The following is an 18,535-nucleotide window of genomic DNA, read 5'->3' as shown; positions in this document are numbered from 1 at the left end:
CATTTGGAATGATCGCACAGCAACCGACAATTTGCACTGCATACTGTAGTGGTGGGAAAAAGAAAACACCCTTAGTGTAGGTAGGTAGCCAGGTATAGGTGACCCCTGTATAGGAAGCCAGGTATAGGTGCCCCTGGTATAGGTTATCTAGGTAGGTGCCCAAGGTATAGGTAAGTCAGGCATAGGTGCACCCAGTATAGGTTAGCTAGGTAGGTGCCCCCAGGATAGGTAGACAGGCATAGGTGCATCCAGTATAGGCTAGGTAGATGCCCCCAGTATAGGTTACTCAGGCATAGGTTCACCCAGTATAGGTTAGCTAGGGAGGTGCACCCAGTATAGGTTATCTAGATAGGAGCCCCCAGTATAGGTACACAGGCATAGGTGCATCCAGTATAGGCTAGGTAGGAGCCTCCAGTATAGATTAGTCAGGCATAGGTGCACCCAGTATAGGTTAGCTAGGTAGATGCCCCGAGTATAGGTTAGCTAGGCAGGAACCCCCAGTACAGGTAGACAGGCATAGGGGCATCAAGTATAGGTTAGGTAGGTGCTCCCAGTATAGGTTAGCTAGGTAGGTGTACCCAGTATGGGTAGACAGGCATAAGTGCATCCAGTATAGGCTAGGTAGGCGTCCCCAGTATAGGTTAGAAAGCCATAGGTGCACCCAGTATAGCTTAGCTAGGTAGGTGCCCCTAGTATAGATAGACAGGTATAGGGGCATCCAGTATAGGTTAGGTAAGTGCTCCCAGTATAGGTTAGCAAGGTAGGTGCCCCTAGTATAGGTTAGTAAGGCATAGGTGCATCAAGTATAGGTTAGCTAGGTAGGAGCACCCAATAGGTAGCCAGAGAGAGCCTGGATTTCACCCCCCACCTGGAGAGACAGAGATGTCAGGAGGCGGAGCAAGGGAGTAGCCACGTTCTATCACTCACACAAGGAGGAGGGCAGAGCGGGCGGTGCGAGGGTAAACTGGAAGATGACGGCGGGGCAGGGTGGAACCGCTAGCGTGGCTGCGGGCCAACACTAATGTTAATTTAAACAGCAGTGGCAGGCCAAGTTTTCTGGCACTGCGTGACAAATTGGCCCGCGGGCCAAAGTTTGACACATGCTCTAAGCCAATACAGAAAGGAAAATTCTTGCGCTCCTAGTCTCAGGTGTTCACACAGCTTCCTCGTTAGATTGATGCACTGCGACGCTCCTTGATAGGGTAGCTTGGCAGATGAACTAGATAGAAATGGAGCGCGCCATAGTGCATTAAATCAAAAGGATTTATCTGAAATTTAAAAGTTATACTCACAAAAGTGTCAATACAGTTCGCGTATCAGCGGACAGCCTACCGCTTAACCTCCGTGGAGGATGACGCGCTGTGGCCAGCAGCGTGGGTCCCGATCTCCAAGGTTCCGTCTCGCTAGAGGTGGGCGCGGCTGACGCTTAGTACGCGTGTGACGTCATTACGCGTTTTGGCGCTCTGCGCCTTCGTCAGATAATGACGAAGGCGCAGAGCGCCGAAACGCAAGGTTAAGCGGTTGGCTGTCCGCTGATACGCGAACTGTATTGACACTTTTGTGAGTATTACTTTTAAATTTCCAATAAATCCTTTTGATTTAATGCACTATGGCACGCTCCATTTCTATCTAGTTCATCTTCTAAGCCAATACAGGCCTGAGAAAATAAGATTTACTTTATAGTATCCACATAGCAAGCAAGAGCAAGTGAGCTCCTCTAATGTCCAGCTCACACTGGGAGTTAAAGGGAACCTAAACCAAACATAAAAATAAGAGTTTAACTTACTTGGGGCTTCTATCAGCCCCCTGCAGTAACCCTGTGCCCCAGCAGTTGCTGAGTTTCTTCCCTGACGACTCGGCCAGTCGATGGCCACTGTGCCTGCAGGGCCTTGAATGCGATTGTACCTCGATCACGCGCCCGCTGCCGGGAGCATGTGCAGTACGAGAAAATATTGTACTGCGCATGTGCAGGACGCTCCCAGCAGCTGGAGCGTGATTGCGGCCGCACAAGCCCAGTGGCCATTGACTGTCTGAGTCATCAGGGATGAAACTGAGCTGCTGTGGGGGACCGAAGGATTGTTCCATGATGGCGTGGGCACAGGGTGGTTGCAGAGGGCTGGTAGAAGCCCCAGGTAAGTTAACTCTTTTTATGTTCAGTTTGGGTTCCCTTTAAGGGCATACACTCTAGATGAATGTTGCTCAAACAGATCCCTCAGATGATATCGCTTGGGCGGGGCTCTACAGATGCACAGTTATCCTGCAAGCCTACAACACGTTCTGTTGTTGCAATGCAGGGGGGGGGGGGACATTGATACAGTGGCACAAATGTGACATCACATGGTGGGCGGCATTAGAAATGAGAAAAAAGCTATCAGTCACTTCTCTGCCGAATTGCTGGCCAGGAGGCAGTGCGGGGCTGCTGTACACACGCTGGATTATTGTAAGAGGCGTCGTTATCAGCCGCTTCATCCGACTTTAATCTAGAGTTTGTAGGGGCCTTAAGGACTGAGGACAGTGGACTCACTGGACTGGTGTGGTTGATAATTAACCTCAAGCTCTAGTAAACATGGCTACCGGTTTGCATATATGTGCTTACACCATAGTATTTGCAAGATCATCACAAATTGATATGTTCTCAATGGAGCCAGCAAGGGGCATAACTACAAATATTGGGGTCCCCCAGCAATACCTTAATAAGGCCCCTGCCAGGAGTCATATAATAATTGTGACTCGCCTCCCTACTTCCATAACAGTGCAGACACCATGACGACTCCCCTCAATTATAACAAGTGGTGCCACAATACCCGCTCTGGAGTGGGGTACTGTATCAGAGAGAGATTTGGTATGAAGTTGGGGTGCTTCCAACAGTCCCAGGCTCCCCTTCAGCTGCAGAAGCTTCTCTTCTTCTTCTTGCGCTGCACTTGTTGCTCTGGCCATAGAAGTTGCTTAGTGCTTCTTTCTTTCATAGCTGAGTGTAAAGCAATGCTTTACGTTCTCAATAATTCATATTCATGGGTAAGGTTCCAGTGTTCCTACTTTCCAGATGTGTCTTTCTTCTATAAAAGACAAAACTTAGTCAAAAAGGAAAGCAAGCATATTTATGTAACAATGAGTACTGCAGTAAGAAACAGCAGTTATTCAGAATGCTTTTGTTGAAGTGCATACACATGTTCAGAATGTGTCATCTTTCGGGATTGATCTCCATCCTATGATTGACACTTGCAGAAGAGTTCCTACTAAGATGTTCACTAAGTCTATGGGCCTGTTGCACATTCCATTGGTACTGTTACCATGTGCAGGCTGTGCATGTCGATATTACCGGTAATGACACCAGCAGAATACTAAGCACAATTAGCATGAGTACATGGGTAACATGAGCATTGATATGGCAATGTGCGGTAAGCAAGTATCGTACCATAGTAACGCTCCTATTACTTGTGTGCAGCAAGTCCCGTTAGTCATGCAACTCTGCTGGCGTTAGTACCAGTAAAATTGCCATGCGCTGTCTGCGCATAGCAATATTACAGTTACAGCAGTAAGTGCATCAAGCCCTATTTCATGACTGACATTTGCCTGATTATTTAAATAACCCTGAGTATGCTTGAGCCTTTAGTATAGGTTTAAAAAAGGAAAAAAATATTTGGTTACTCTCGGCAACACTGACTCAATTTCTTCCAGTAAGCAGAGGGGCTCACTACAGAATCTTTGTAACATATCTTTTTTTTGCTGTTATGATCTGCAGTGGTTCTTCATTCTTGAAAGTTCAAATGTTTTGTGGAGTGAAAAAGAAATAATACACTAAGGATATTAGTTTCAGGTACTTTGCTTGGACAGAAGGCTACTGTTTATTGCATGCAGTTTAAGAAACGTGTTTGCATCTGGGCGGAACAAAGTACTAAGTTTAAGCTGGTATAAGGTGGACGGTAGGGGAATTCCACTCTGCTACTTCCTGTATGCTTAATCTGCTGCATTGTTCCTGGCTGATTCACATGGCCAAAGACCTGCTTGCCTGAACAAGGTACTACCAGCAATATGCAAATGTCGCTTATGTAAATAAAACAGCTCTTTCCTCCTCCTGCTGGGAATTTTCTCAGCATTTGTAGAATTTAGACCTCTTATTTAGCACTCACACCTTTTAGCCTTAGGTAAACATTACAGGTATTTCAAGGACTGTCAAAAAAATGGATTTTTTGTAAAAAGAAATGATAGTGATCAGGTAATAAGTTGGTATTACATATTTCACACAACCTACACGTGTGTGTGTGCGTGTGTGCGTGCGTGTGTGTGTGTGTGTGTGTAATATTTGTTGTAGAGTAACCCATAAAAAACATATACTGTATATTTAATTTCATTGTAGTCCTAAGTCTGCACTATTTATTTTATTCTCAGCATGTTAGTGTTACTTATCAGTGGTTGGTTTAGTCAGGGATTCAAGTATTTCTATATTTTTTTCATCCTGTGTCATCATTATAGTTATTTTAATAAGGCTAGGTTCCCAGTGGACAATGCACTGCGTTCCGTGTGACAGCTGGAACGCAGTGCAACGAGAAAATGGTGACGCACTTTATCCACGCATTGCGTTGCATACAGTGAAGTATGCAGTCAATGAAAAACATGCTTCACTGTACTGTTAACACTGGCATTATGTGGTTAACATCTTGCAGGCAGTGCGTTTGAATACCACACTCTGTCAGACCTCACCACAACAGTCGCACTGTGAATGTCGCATTGCTTTGCATCGCAATGCGATGTTCTGCGTTACCAGGCAGCCGTCAGGATGCACCATAAGTCTCCACTGTGAACGTGGCTTAATTCTCTAATTACGTGCATTGTTCCACAATTTTATTAAGGGCGGTTTTTAACTTGTTGTGTGGGTTTACACAAAACTACAAACATATGACCCTGCGGCAGAGTGCGTAAACAGGGTCATATGCTGGACAGGAAGTGTGTCTCTGGGATTCCTGGGTTTTCCTCTCGTATTTCTGTCATTCCACGCATGCGTGCCGCACCGCCAACATTTTTAAAATGTATGTGCCACTCATTGACTTCATTGGTTCTGCCATTACAAAGTCAGCTTTGCGGAGGCTCGGCGGCAGATCGGGTACCTCCAACACAATGTGACGCAGTAAGCGTGCTAGGCCCCTTTGCCTTGCATTACCGTTGCATTTACATGTGGTAAAACAGGGTAAGAAATGAATACAGTTTTTATTGAGGCCAAGCTGAAATCTAATAGGCAGAGGTCACACTTGGGGATTCGCATGCATTTTTCTGCGACGCAAAAATGCATGGGAAAACACATGTAATGATTCTTTATGGAGATTCGCAGACACAATAGTGCAATGTATGTTTTTCTGCTGTGGGGGAAAAAATACAGGCTTGCTGCTGTTTTGTTTTTTTTCGCACACCGTGTATGACTCCATATTGCCAATAGTCAGCTGCTGTCACCTGGCTGTAAGCCAAATGTGCCAAGACTGCATAAAATCATCTGCAGAAAACAGCAACCATTTCCGCGGACTCAAGTATGGCCCCTGACATAGACTGCAGGTTACAGGAATGCCCAGTTTTCCATCTTCCACACCACACTGCTAACATACCAATGTGAAAGTACCATCACAATACAATTACATCACTTTGCACTGTAATGCACCCGCTGTGAACATAGCCATAAGGTAATTTGCATACAAAAAGCTGCAGTCATTAGCAACTGGATGTAGAATTTGTGCAAAATTAACCACTACCCGACCATCATTTTAAAACGTCCTGTTGGTCCCTCTTAACGGACCACAGGACATTTCAAAACACCTTCCCCCATCGCAGCTACCATCCACAAGTGCGCACTTCACTGATGTGGGTACCGGTCAAAACCTGCAGAGCTGCGATTGGTGAAAGGGAAGAAGTCTTCCCTGAACCAATCAAAAAAAGAAAGGTTGACTGTATAGGACTCCTAAAGGATGAGGGTGGGAACTCAATGGTGGATGACCAAGGTAAGGCAGAGTTATTAAATGCTTTCTTTGCTTCTGTCTTCACAAAAGAGACAACATTGTTGCAAACTACAGAGGCGGAAGAGTCTCAATCTTCTAACTGTAATATTAAATACTTAACGCAGGAAGAAGTGAAGGCAAGACTAAATAAATTAAAAATAGACAAGGCACCTGGCCCGGATGGCATGCATCCTCGGGTCCTAAGGGAATTAAGTTCAGTTATAGATAAACCCCTTTATCTTATCTTTTGTGACTCTCTTGCAACTGGCAGAGTCCCAGTGGATTGGCGTACAGCCCACGTTTTCCCATTATTTAAGAAGGGCAAAAAATCAGATCCAGGAAATTATAGACCTGTAAGCTTAACATCAGTTTTATGCAAACTATTTGAGGGGTTACTAAGAGATACTATACATGACTTCATAGTAGAAAAAAATCTTATTTCTCAGCATCAACATGGGTTTACTAAAGACAGGTCCTGTTTGACTAACATGCTCAGCTTTTATGAGGTAGTGAATGCTAATATGGATATTGGGAATGCTGTAGATGTGATATACTTGGACTTTGCAAAGGCCTTCGACACTGTTCCCCACAAAAGTCTGGTGCAAAAGTTGAGGATGCAAGGACTGGGGAAGAGTCTGTGTTCATGGATAGGGAACTGGCTAATGGACAGAAAACAAAGAGTTGTGGTCAATGGATCGTACTCAAAATGGGAGACTGTTAGCAGTGGGGTCCCACAGGGGTCTGTTCTGGGTCCAGTGCTCTTCAATTTATTTATTAATGACCTAATAGATACAGTAGTGAGCAATGTTGCTATTTTTGCAGATGATACAAAATTGTGCAGAATCATCAACTCTCAGGAAGATAGTGTCATATTGCAACAGGATCTGGATAGGATGGCTATATGGGCACATACATGGCAGATAAATTCAATGTTGACAAATGTAAAGTCATGCATTTTGGACGAACTAATGGTCTAGCACCATACAAAATAAATGGGATACAGTTGGGGACATCAAACTTGGAGAAGGACTTAGGAGTACTCATTGACAACAAGTTAAATAATCATACTCAATGCCAAGCAGCTGCAGCTAAAGCTAACAAAATCTTGGGATGCATTAAAAGGGAAATAAAAACTCAAGATGCTAGCATAATATTGCCCCTGTTTAACTCTCTAGTAAGGCCACATCTGGAATATGGAATTCAGTTCTGGGCACCACATTACAAAAAAGATATTGCAGTTTTAGAGCAGGTGCAGAGACGAACAACAAAATTGATACGTGGGATGGAAGGTCTCACTTATCAAGAAAGGTTAGATAAACTGGGTTTATTTAGTCTAGAGAAAAGACGCCTTAGAGGGGATCTAATTAACATGTATAAATACATCAGAGGGCAATATAATAGCTTGGCGGGTGAGCTTTTTGTCCCTAGGCCTTCTCAAAGGACTAGAGGACATGATCTGCGCATGGAGGAAAAACGTTTTAGCCATTTATTTAGGGAAGGGTTCTTTACAGTTAGAGTGATTAAGATGTGGAATGCATTGCCACAGGAATTCGTTATGGCAAACTCTATACCTGCATTTAAAGGGGGCTTAGATGCTTTCCTTGCGTTGAAAGACATCCATGGCTACAATTACTAGGTAATGCCTAATGATGTTGATCCAGGGATTTTATCTAATTGCCATCTGGAGTCGGGAAGGAATTTTTCCCTTTAGGGGCTAATTGGACCATGCCTTGTAAGGGTTTTTTCGCCTTCCTCTGGATCAACAGGGATATGTGAGGGAGCAGGCTGGTGTTGTACTTTATACTGGTTGAACTCGATGGACGTATGTCTTTTTTCAACCAAAATAACTATGTAACTATGCCCGTAAGGCAAAGATTATGGCTTCAACGAGAAGCCATTGAGCTTTGCTGTAACTGTGTAACAGCACTGTCTCTGTGCTCATTCCAAGCACAGAGACAGAGTGAGTGTGAGGACATCTAGTGGTTAAAAAAAATAAATTACACACATAAGTAAAAATACACGGTTTACACTACATTTTACACATAAATGAATACCTTCCCCCCATAGTTATTAACCACTTTACCCCCGCGCGTACGTATTTCTCCGCCCCTTTTTCCATCCTTTAAAAACCAGGGACGGAGAAACACGTACTTTCCGCGTTCCCGACGCTGTCCGCGCTCCCGCTCGTAAACACGCCGCCCGCCGCTAGTAAAACCGCCGCCGCCCGCTCGCCCGGAGATCAATGAACGGGAAAATCCATTCCCGTTCGTTGATCTAAGCCCCACAATGACCCGCTGCTCTCCTATGGGCAGCGCGATCATTGTGAGAAGAAACTCACGTGTCCAGCCTCCTTATTCTTCCTCCAAGCTTCCGGAAGGAGGCTTGGAGGTCGCAATAAAGCAAAAAGTTACTGTGGCCATCTTGTGGCCAAATAGTAAACTACACCCTACACATTTTTCACATACAAATAAATGACTTTTACACAAAAAATTAACTCATTACCTCCCACACTCCCCATTTTTTTTTTTTTTGTAATTAAAAAAAAATTCAAAAATTTACAATTAAAAAAAATACATAATTAGTTACCTTAGGGACTGAACTTTTTAAATATTTAAGTCAAGAGGGTATAACACTGTTACTTTATAAACTATGGGCTTGTAATTAGGGATGGACGCAAAACTGAAAAAAATGCACCTTTATTTCCAAATGAAATATTGGCGCCAAACATTGTGATAGGGACATAATTTAAACGGTTTTATAACCGGGACAAAAGGGCACATAAATTTCATGGGTTTTAATTACAGTAGCATGCATTATTTAAAAACTATAATGGCCGAAAACTGAAAAATAATTTTTTTTTTCCCCACATTTTTCCTATTTTCCCATTAAAACACATTTAGAAAAAAATAATTCTTGGCATAATGTGCCACCTAAAGAAAACCTAATTGGTGGCGGAAAAAACAAGATATAGTTCATTTCATTGCGATAAGTAATGATAAAGTTATAGACGAATGAATGGAAGGAGCGCTGAAAGGTGAAAATTGCTCTGGTGGTCAGGGGGTAAAACCCCTCAGTGGTGAAGTGGTTAAAATAAAACCCTTGTACAAAAAAATGACAACATTTAAAAAAAAATACATAAATGGTTACCTTAGGGACTCAGCTTTTTTACTATGTATGGCATGAGGGTATATTACTGTTATATTTACATAAATTAGCTTGTAATTAGCGACGGACGCAAAACTGAAAAAATGCCCCTATATTTCCAAATTAATATTGTCACCATATATTGTACTAGGGACATAATTTATATGTTGTAATAATCGGAACAACTGGGCAAATAAAATACTTGGGTTTTATTCACAGCAGCACATTCTATTATAAAACTATAATGGCAGAAATCCAAGAAATGTAAAACAGAAACAGAAAAAAACACAACAACCGGGAGCCCCCAATAGTGTATTATTGATGATATTGAAATATAAATGTAATAGCAAGTAGAGATATACTCACAAACATGGGTTGCCAAGTGTCAGGCAACCACTCTTAGCGCATATGGGGAAAATAAGCCTGTCCCCACTCAGGCTAAGAAGTCGCTCTCCGTAGTAGGAAAAAAGGGGTCTTCACACCCATCCAACAGGTGGATAACAATGTGCAATGGATACAGAGGCGCCACCAGAAAAAAAAAACATGAACCAACATAAAAACAATAAAATCAGGGGGTAAGGGTGGACTTACCTCCCCAGAAGGTCAAACACAACCAATGTGATTGGTAAAGACAAAATTTAAGAAATAATTATTTTTTTCCATTTGTATCTTATTATTCCTCTTAAAATGCAATCAGAATAAAATGATTCTTAGCATAATGTAACACCCCAAGAAAGCATAATTGGTAGAGATGTTGAGAACCTAGAATTTTCCATTCGCGAGGAGCGAACGCAAACTTCCGAAAATGTTCGCGAACAGGCGAACCCAGTGAACCGCCATAGACTTCAATGGGTAGGAGATTTTAAAACCTAAAAAGACTGTTTCTGGCCAAAAAAGTTATGGAAAAGTTGTTTTAAAGGGTCTAACACCTGGACAGTGGCATGCCAGAGGGGCATCCATGCCAAAAGTCCTACCAAAAATTACGGGGTTGACGCTGGTTTTAATCCCTAAAGGGCAGAAATCACATTATGCACAGCTCTGGGTGTCAGTGGGCTGTGGAGTGTCACACACAGAGAAATGCAATAGTACTATCAGAATACAGTGAAATAATAATGCACGGGAGTGGTTCTGTGCGTGCAACTTAATGAGGCAAGACTAAAAGCAATAGTGTGCACAGGCCCGTTTCTAGGGCCGTGCGGCCCGTGCCGCCGCCCGGGGCGCTGTTGGGAGGTGGGCGCTGAAATGGAGGGGGAGCCGGAGCCGCGGGGAGGGCAGCCCCACCTCTCCCTCCCTCTCCTGGGCCGCCCTCCATGCTCCCCGCTCAGATGCAGAGCGCAGCAGCAGCCAGGGAGGAAGCGCTGTAAACAACATACCTCCCTGCGTTCCAAGCGCTGCGCTCTCGCCGCCGGTCTCTTCCTCTCTGCCGCCTATACGATGATGGACACGCTGGTTCCGGCTAACAGGAACCAGAGTGTGCATCATCGTATAGGCAGAGAGGCTCCGGCTCCCCCTCCATTATGGGGGACAGCTACCTATCTAACCTACCCTGGGGGGCACCTACCTAATCTAACCTACGCTGGGGGGCACCTACCTAATCTAACCTACGCTGGGGGGCACCTACCTAATCTAACCTACGCTGGGGGGCACCTACCTAATCTAACCTACGCTGGGGGGCACCTACCTAATCTAACCTACGCTGGGGGGCACCTACCTAATCTAACCTATGCTGGGGGGCACCTACCTAATCTAACCTATGCTGGGGGGCACCTACCTATCTAACCTATACTGGGGGGCACCTATCTAATCTAACCTACCCTGGGGGGCACCTACCTAATCTAACCTACACTGGGGGAACACCTACTTAATCTAACCTACACTGGGGGGCACCTACTTAATCTAACCTACGCTGGGGGGCAGCTACCTAATCTAACCTATACTGGGGGGCAGCTACCTAATCTAACCTATACTGGGGGGCAGCTACCTAATCTAACCTATACTGGGGGGCAGCTACCCATCTAACCTATACTGGGGGGCACCTACCTATCTAACCTATGCTGGGGGCAACTATTCTGGCTACCTATATTAGAGACACCCACCTAGCTAACCTGTACTTGGGCACCTACCTAACTAACTTATACCGGGGGCGCCTGCCTATCTAACCTATACTGGGGTCAACTATACTGGCTACCTATACTGGAGGCACCTACCTGGCTAACTTATAGCGGGGGCAACTATACTGGCTCACCTATGCCTGGCTACCTATACTGGGATACCTATTCTTGGCTACCTATACTGGGGGGACCTATACTAAGTGCAACTAGACCTGGCTAACCTATACTGCGGGCACCCATACCTTGCTTGGGGGGGGGGGCGCAATTTTTACACACTCGCCCTGGGTGCATTTTAGCCTAGAAACTGCACTGAGTGTGCACATAGCTTTGGGTGTCAATGGGCCGTAGGTGTCATACACAAAAAAAACACAAGAGACCGATGTGCTAGCCCTTAAAAGGGCTGTTTGAGGTGCTTTCACAACATGTAGGGAACTAGAACGCAGGTCTAGCTAATGCTTTCCCCATCTCTCTGCAGTAAGTCTGACCCTGCTCTCAATAACAGTCAGCAGCCAGCAGACATTGAATCCAATATGGCTACCGGAACTGCTTTTTGATAGGGGGGTGGGATGTCCAGGAGTGGGTGCTAGCTGATTGGCTGCCATGAGTCTGCTGACTGTGAGGTAGGGGGTCCATGATGATGTATAGGGGGCAGGTTGAACACGCCATATGTTAGCAGTTTGCAGAGAGCGCTACAGTGGAAATTCACCGGATACTGTCCGCCGGCGAACTGTTCGGGCCATCTCTAGTAACTGGTGGCGAAAAAACAAGATACAGATCATATCTTGTGAAAGTAGTGATAAAGTTATTGGTGAATGAAAGGGAGGAGCGCTGACAGGTGAAAATTGTGCTGGTCCTTTAGGGTAAAAACCCTTGGGGGTGAAATGGTTTAGCAAAAATATTCAACATATGTCAGAACACCTTGAGTCATGCCACAATGAACTGTGATCTTTTTCTCAGAATTGCTAGTGTTTTTTGTAAATCATACACAATTTCATTTTGGGAGCTGCAAGGACTTTGCCGATATTCATTGCGTGGGAAAATGTATGATCAGAATTTGATCCCAAATCTGGTCTGTTTTTTCTCATCACCGTTTTTAGTCATAAATGTAATTTAAACCTGAAATAAAAGACTCTGCTGTTTCCGAAACACTAAACACTTCCTTGTTCAATAGAGAACCAGGAAATCTTCTTTAAAAAATATTATTGCAAAATAGCAAGGTGAAGGTTAGCTGCAATATGAGATGAGGGCTATTTTAATTCATGCTAACTTCCTGTTCTGCAACCTGTGATGACACAGTTATATGTCACCCATGGCTCTAATTGCATAGTGTATTAAAGTTCACTTACATTCTCTCACACAAGTTAAAACAAACACTGCTTTGCTAAATAATTCACCTCATGCCTTGTTTATGGATACATTTGGCTGATTATCTGCTAACATTGAGTTTTGCAGAGCATATAGTCTTGTCACTTACGGTAGTCCTCTTTCAGACGCGCAGCCAAAAGGTGGTGAATTCACCACCTGTCAGCTGCTCTCCTCTACCAGCCGGGTGCTTGTTAGTGCCCGGTAGAGCTATAGCTAAAGACTGGTACACACTTGCAATTACAATTGGCTAATCACTGACCAATTTTACCACCTCCATGTAGTATAAGTAGTAGAACAGAGGCTCCAGCAGGTTAAAAGTTGATAAAAATCTTAAAAATACGAGAGGCAGTGGTGCACTTACCTACTCCCAAGGACACAAGTCAAACATAGTGATGTTTTCAAACACAAATTTATTCAAAAATGCTCCACAATAACTTGCAATGCGTTTTGCAGGCGTGACTCCACTTCATCAGGCAATAAGAAGGAGCATAAAGAAAATCTTCCCACCTGCCTATTCAGTGGTTGCCTGTATGGTAAATAATCCATGTTTGTGTGAGTATAACGATACTCGCTTTATCACTAACCCTACCTGCCAGTACATACTACACTATATTGGGTTCTCGGTGTCCCTTGTCTTCTACCTGTTTCTATGTAGTATGAGAGCTTACCTACACAGTCTGCTCATAGTATTCAATATCGGTTGACTCTCATACTACATGCAGGTGGTAAATTGGTCAGTGATTGACCAATCACAATTGAAAGTGTGTACCAGGCTTAAGGTTTAACCCTTGGTAAAGGGCTTATCTTGACAGAGAGAAAAGGGTAAAAAAATTCCAGTCTGCTTAATAATATTTTTTCATTGACAGGTCAGCCACAGGCAGGCTGTACAATCATGATCATTATCAATTTGAACTATAAATGTGTGGCGAGAATGATAAATGTCTCTGATGTGTGTGCTTAAATGCAGCTACCCCAAGTCAAATTGTCAACATCTTCTGGATTTTGGCTTAAGTGACCACCAGTCAAGTTACGTATGGCATGAAAACAATCACCGCCTTTTAATAACAATAGTCTGTTACCAGGGCCGGCCCTAGACTTTTTGCCGCCTGAGGCAAATTTAGGAGAAAATTGCTGGCGCCGAGCCGGAGGGGTAGAGGGCAGGTTGGGGGTGGGTCCCCCGATCTGCGCTCCCCTCCAGCTGTAATTAGGAAGAAGCCGCTGCCCCATAGAAAGAGTGACGGGCGGGGAGAACTCACCTTTTCCGCGTTCCAGCGTGCGCTCCACTGACGTCACTTCCTGCATCGCCGTCCACTTACAATACAGTGGGTGGCGATGCAGGAAGTGACGTCAGTGGAGCGCACGCTGGAACGTGGAAAAGGTGAGTCCTCCCCGCCCGTGCCTCTTACTATCGGGCAGCGTCTGCTTTGTAATTACAGCTGGAGGGGAGCGCAGATCGGGGGACCCAGGCGAGGGAGGGGGGGTCCGACCCCCCTCCCCACCGCTAGGCTCAATACCCCCGACCTGCCCGCTACCCCTCCGGCTCGGTGGCCGCCCCCCCCGCACCCACGGACGGGCGGGTGCCGCCCCTAGAAGTTTGCCGCCTGAGGCAAATGTTTCACCCCGCCTCATGAGCGGGCCGGTCCTGTCTGTTACATTTACTGGCAGCCAACTGTTTTTATCTTGAAAAGTTTATTCCTATGGGAATAGTTGCTTTATCTTCACTATACATGAACTGTGAAGCAAAGTACACAAGCTAGATTCCGTAGATTTTAATCGACAGATTGTGCATGATCATTTCAGGTGATAATGTAGCATGTGACCTGGTGCCTTCCAGCATCATTGGGTTCCCTTTCAGTGATCCACCAAGTTGGATTTTACTTATTCAACCTCTGTTGAAGTTCTAGCCTGTGAGCTGCAGTTAGACTCTTCTTGTTCATCCTTTTCCTTCCTCTTTCCGTAGGTCAAAATTAGCAAAAGTAGCTGCATGGTTGTTATGATAGCTGAGCAAGTCATTTGTACAGTGATCTTGATTAAACTGTCATCTAAAGCAATGGCAAAAATCGGGAAATATTTATCCCAGGCATGTGCGTAGCTTTAAGTGAAAATAGGATAGCATGATGGAATTTTACCATCCAGATTGGTCAGTGAACACATTACCTAGAACATTTTTGACCAGGTCATAACTTTGAAAGTTGCTTAGTTTTTCACCTATGGAAATGAAAATTGCCTCATGTTTTCCATTTCTCAGAACTCAATATCTGTGCCTTTCTCTCTGTTTGCAGTCATGGTAATAAAGAAGTATTCTCCTGCCGTGGAATTTTACTTGCCGTCAACTTTTTCCTGGAAAGAGGTCACACAGATATTACAGTATTTGTTCCATCATGGAGAAAGGAGCAGCCTAGACCTGACATGCCAATTACAGGTAAACATCACTAAAATTGTGTATATGACATGAAAGTAGAACTCATGTAATAAGAAATACTGCAGCTGCGTAGTAATCCCTGCAATCTCAGATCCACATGTTCTAATAATCTAGTCATACCCAGAGTCCACCTGAAAACTTTTAGTCCCAGAGCCTTCTGTCATGCCATTCCTACATTATGGAACTCCTTACCTCAGCAGATCAGGACAGCTCCATCTCTGTATGTGTTTACATCCAGACTGAAAACCCACCTGTTCAGTCAGGCATTTGTAGAAATATAACTTTATCCTCTGTGTTAATACTTCATCCTCCTACCAATTACTGAATCTGAGAGAGCTTTGAGTCCTATGGGAGAAAAGCGCTATAGAAATGTTATTGTTGTTATTGTTACATGCCTCTTTATCTGAATTTAGAATTTGCTATTTGAATGTTCATCTGTTTGTCTTTAGTTATTCAAATATGACCACTGTTACAGGTAGCCGAGTAAACAATTGATCTGATTATGGCAACGAAACCAGTTTAGCAAGTAAACTGCGTATTGCCATCCAATAGACGTCTGACATGCTAAGCATGATCCAACTACGGCAGATCTTTTAGATGAAAGATCAGTGTACAGACAAGACTTGGCTCAGCCCAGTGTGCATGTTATTCTTTGTGGAGGTGGGAGGGGAGAAAGGAGAAAAGCTCTTATTATGGCTGCTTACAAAAAAGATTGGCTTGAAAAACATTTTCCAGATTCTATTGCTGTCAGTATCAGTATTGTTGTAACATTATTGCTATATCACTGTCAGTGGTGGTGGAATGGGTCAAGGTGTGGACCACCAATTCTTCCCATGTGCCAAAGTGGCAACAATGGCAAAAGTGATGAAATATGTCTTTGCAGAAACTCCTCTGCTATCCATTATTTCCAGAAGGACTACACACTGTAAAATTGGCAACCTCATGGGACCTTATAAACTGACAATCGGGTCTGATCGCCATGTGGTGAAGGTACTTATTCATTGACTGTTAGTGCCTTTAGCTGACGGATGGAGGAGGTTAGCTTTAGGTGCAGGAGAGGATAGGTTAGTGTTATGAATTGAGGGAGGAAGGTTAGTGTTAGGCATCGGAGGATGGAGGATAGTGTTAGACATAGGAGAGGGGAGGTTTAGTATTAGTCGACAGATTGAGGAGGTTAGTGTTAGGCACAGGAGAGGGAAGGTTAGTGTTAGGCATTGGAGGGTGGAGGCTAGTGTTAGGCATCAGAGGGAGGAGGTTAGTTTTAGGGATGGGCAGTTCTAGGTTCCTTGGAGATCCGGGGCCCCCCTTGGCACCTAGAGGGAAAGAAATGGGCGTGGTCATGCCGCGGTAGAGTGGGCGTGGTCATAGGTGGGGCCAAATGTACATGAACATAGCAGTGGTGTAACTTAAATATATTCAATAGGTAGTATTTCACATTTCCAGCACTGTGTAATATGTTGGCACTTTATAAATGCAATAAATAAATAAATAAGCCCCTCACCTGGCTTCTGTCTTGTTTTCAGCTGGCTGGCCTGTGTGCTGTACTCAGCTGGCGGTTATGCTGGGCTTGCTGGTGGTGATGCTGAGCTGCCTGGCTGGTGGTGATGTTGTGCCGGCCTGGCTTTGCTGGGTGCTGGGCCTGGAGCTTTGCTGGGTGATTTGCTGGGGGCTTTGCTTTGCTGGGCTGAGACCTAGGGGCTTTGCATTGCTGGGACGGGGGGCTTTCCATTGCTGGGGCTTTGCTTTGCTTGTCTGGGGCCCACAGGGTTTACCTTTGCTGGGGGCTTTGTTAGGCTGGGGCTTGGGGACTTTGCTTTGCTGGGGTCTTTGCTTTGTTGTGCCCAGGGGCTTTGCTACAGCACAGGTAGCTAGGTATAGATGCCTTCAGGATAGGTACCTAGGTATAGATACTTTCAGTATAGATAGCTAGGTATAGGGGTCTTCAGTATAGGTAGGTAGGCATAGGGTCCTCAGTATAGGTAGGTAGGTAGGTAGGTAGGCATGGGGCCTTCAGTATAGGTAGGTAGGTATGGGTACTTCAATATAGGTAAGTAGGTAGGTATGGGTCCTCAGTATAGGTAGGTAGGTAGGTAGGTAAGTATGGGGCCTTCAATATAGGTAGGTAGGTATGGGTTCTCAGTATAGCTAGGTAGGTATGGTGCCTTGAGGATAGGTACCTAGGTATAGATGCCTTCAGTATAGATAGCTAGGTAGGGGTCTTCAGTATAGGTAGGTAGGTAGGTAGGTATAGGGGCCTTCAGTATAGGTAGGTAGGTAGGTAGGTATGGGGTCCTCTGTATAGGTAGGTAGGCATGGGGCCTTTATTATAGGTAGGTAGTTATGGGGTCCTCAGTATAGGTAGGTAGCTATGGGGCCTTCAGTATAGGTAGGTAGGTATGGGCCTTCAGTATAGGTAGGCAGGTATGGGGCCTTCAGTATAGGTAGTTAGATATGGGTCCTCAGTACAGGTAGGTAGGTAGGTATGGGGTCCTCAGTATAGATAGGTAGGTGGTGAGGCTGTCTGTGGCTGTACTGGCCGGGCCCGAATCTGGTGGCGGCAGGCAGGCCAGGGACAAAGACAGAGCCAGGTTGAGGTGTTCTGCCGGCTGGGCTGGGCACCTGTGGGCAGCGGTGGTGAGGCGCGTCTGTTCTTGTCTGCGCCGGTGGGTTCACTGTGGTGGAAACTGGATGGATCTGGCTCTGGCGGGTGGCAGCAGGAGAACGCCAGGATGGCGCCATGTGCAGCTAGGTCATCTGTAGGCCAAATGCGCATATGCGTGCAGGGAGCGGAGCTACCATGCTCTCTCCAGCCCCCTGCCCCCTCCCAGGTGCTGCTCCATTTCTAATGAGGCAGGGGGCGGCGGAGGCCGGACACAGTCAGCCGCCCACCCGCAAAGGATGTTGGACGGACGCCGACTGGAAGCCATGATGACGCGCGTGCAGGGGGCAGAGTTACTACGCTCGCTCTAGCCCCTTGCCTCCGCACTGGAATCCCACACCCCCTGCCAGGTGCTGTTCAGCGCCTTCAGTGACACTTGTGATTTGGCAGGGGGCGGCTCCGGACAGAAACAACTGCCTCAGCCACACCCACAACATGGCGGCCGCCGTATCGAGCGAACGGCGGCCGCGTTTAACATTATATTGGGGGCACCCATGTAGGGCACTCCACTACATACAATCAGGGGCAACCTAAGCCATATTGGGGGCACGGGCCACCACCAAATAGCGCTAGTGATGCGCCTGGTTTTAGGCATTGGGGGAGGGAGGTTGGTGTTATGCATTGGAGGGTGGAGGTTAGTATTAGGCATCAGAGAAGAGAGGTTAGTGTTAGGCTAGGCATCAGAGAGGGAGGTTAGTGTTAGGCATCGGGGAGGGAGGTTAGTGTTAGGCATCTGAGAAAACAGCGTTAGGAAGAGAAAAGGGGAGTAAGCACTGCCGACTATATCAACTGTTCGTGCTGCATCTGCGGTCGACGGACAAATACTTAAGTTCCGTGGTGAATATAACAAAAG

At 45.4% G+C, this 18,535-nt stretch overlaps 1 protein-coding gene across 2 annotated transcripts in view; it reads left to right on the top strand.

The window, feature by feature from the left end:
- Positions 1-18,535, top strand: part of ZC3H12A (zinc finger CCCH-type containing 12A) — a 47,512-nt gene that overhangs the window by 18,743 nt on the left and 10,234 nt on the right. For both annotated transcript variants that reach the window (XM_068269052.1, XM_068269051.1), the window contains exon 3: positions 14,884-15,023. In XM_068269052.1, coding sequence (XP_068125153.1) covers positions 14,884-15,023 — 140 coding nt within the window. The remainder of the gene's footprint in view (positions 1-14,883; positions 15,024-18,535) is intronic.

This window comes from Hyperolius riggenbachi, chromosome 2 (assembly GCF_040937935.1).
Source record: "Hyperolius riggenbachi isolate aHypRig1 chromosome 2, aHypRig1.pri, whole genome shotgun sequence".
In the NCBI taxonomy this organism is placed as follows: domain Eukaryota; kingdom Metazoa; phylum Chordata; class Amphibia; order Anura; family Hyperoliidae; genus Hyperolius; species Hyperolius riggenbachi.
Note: the sequence above shows the minus strand (reverse complement) of the source record. Positions and strands in the feature narration are given on the sequence as shown.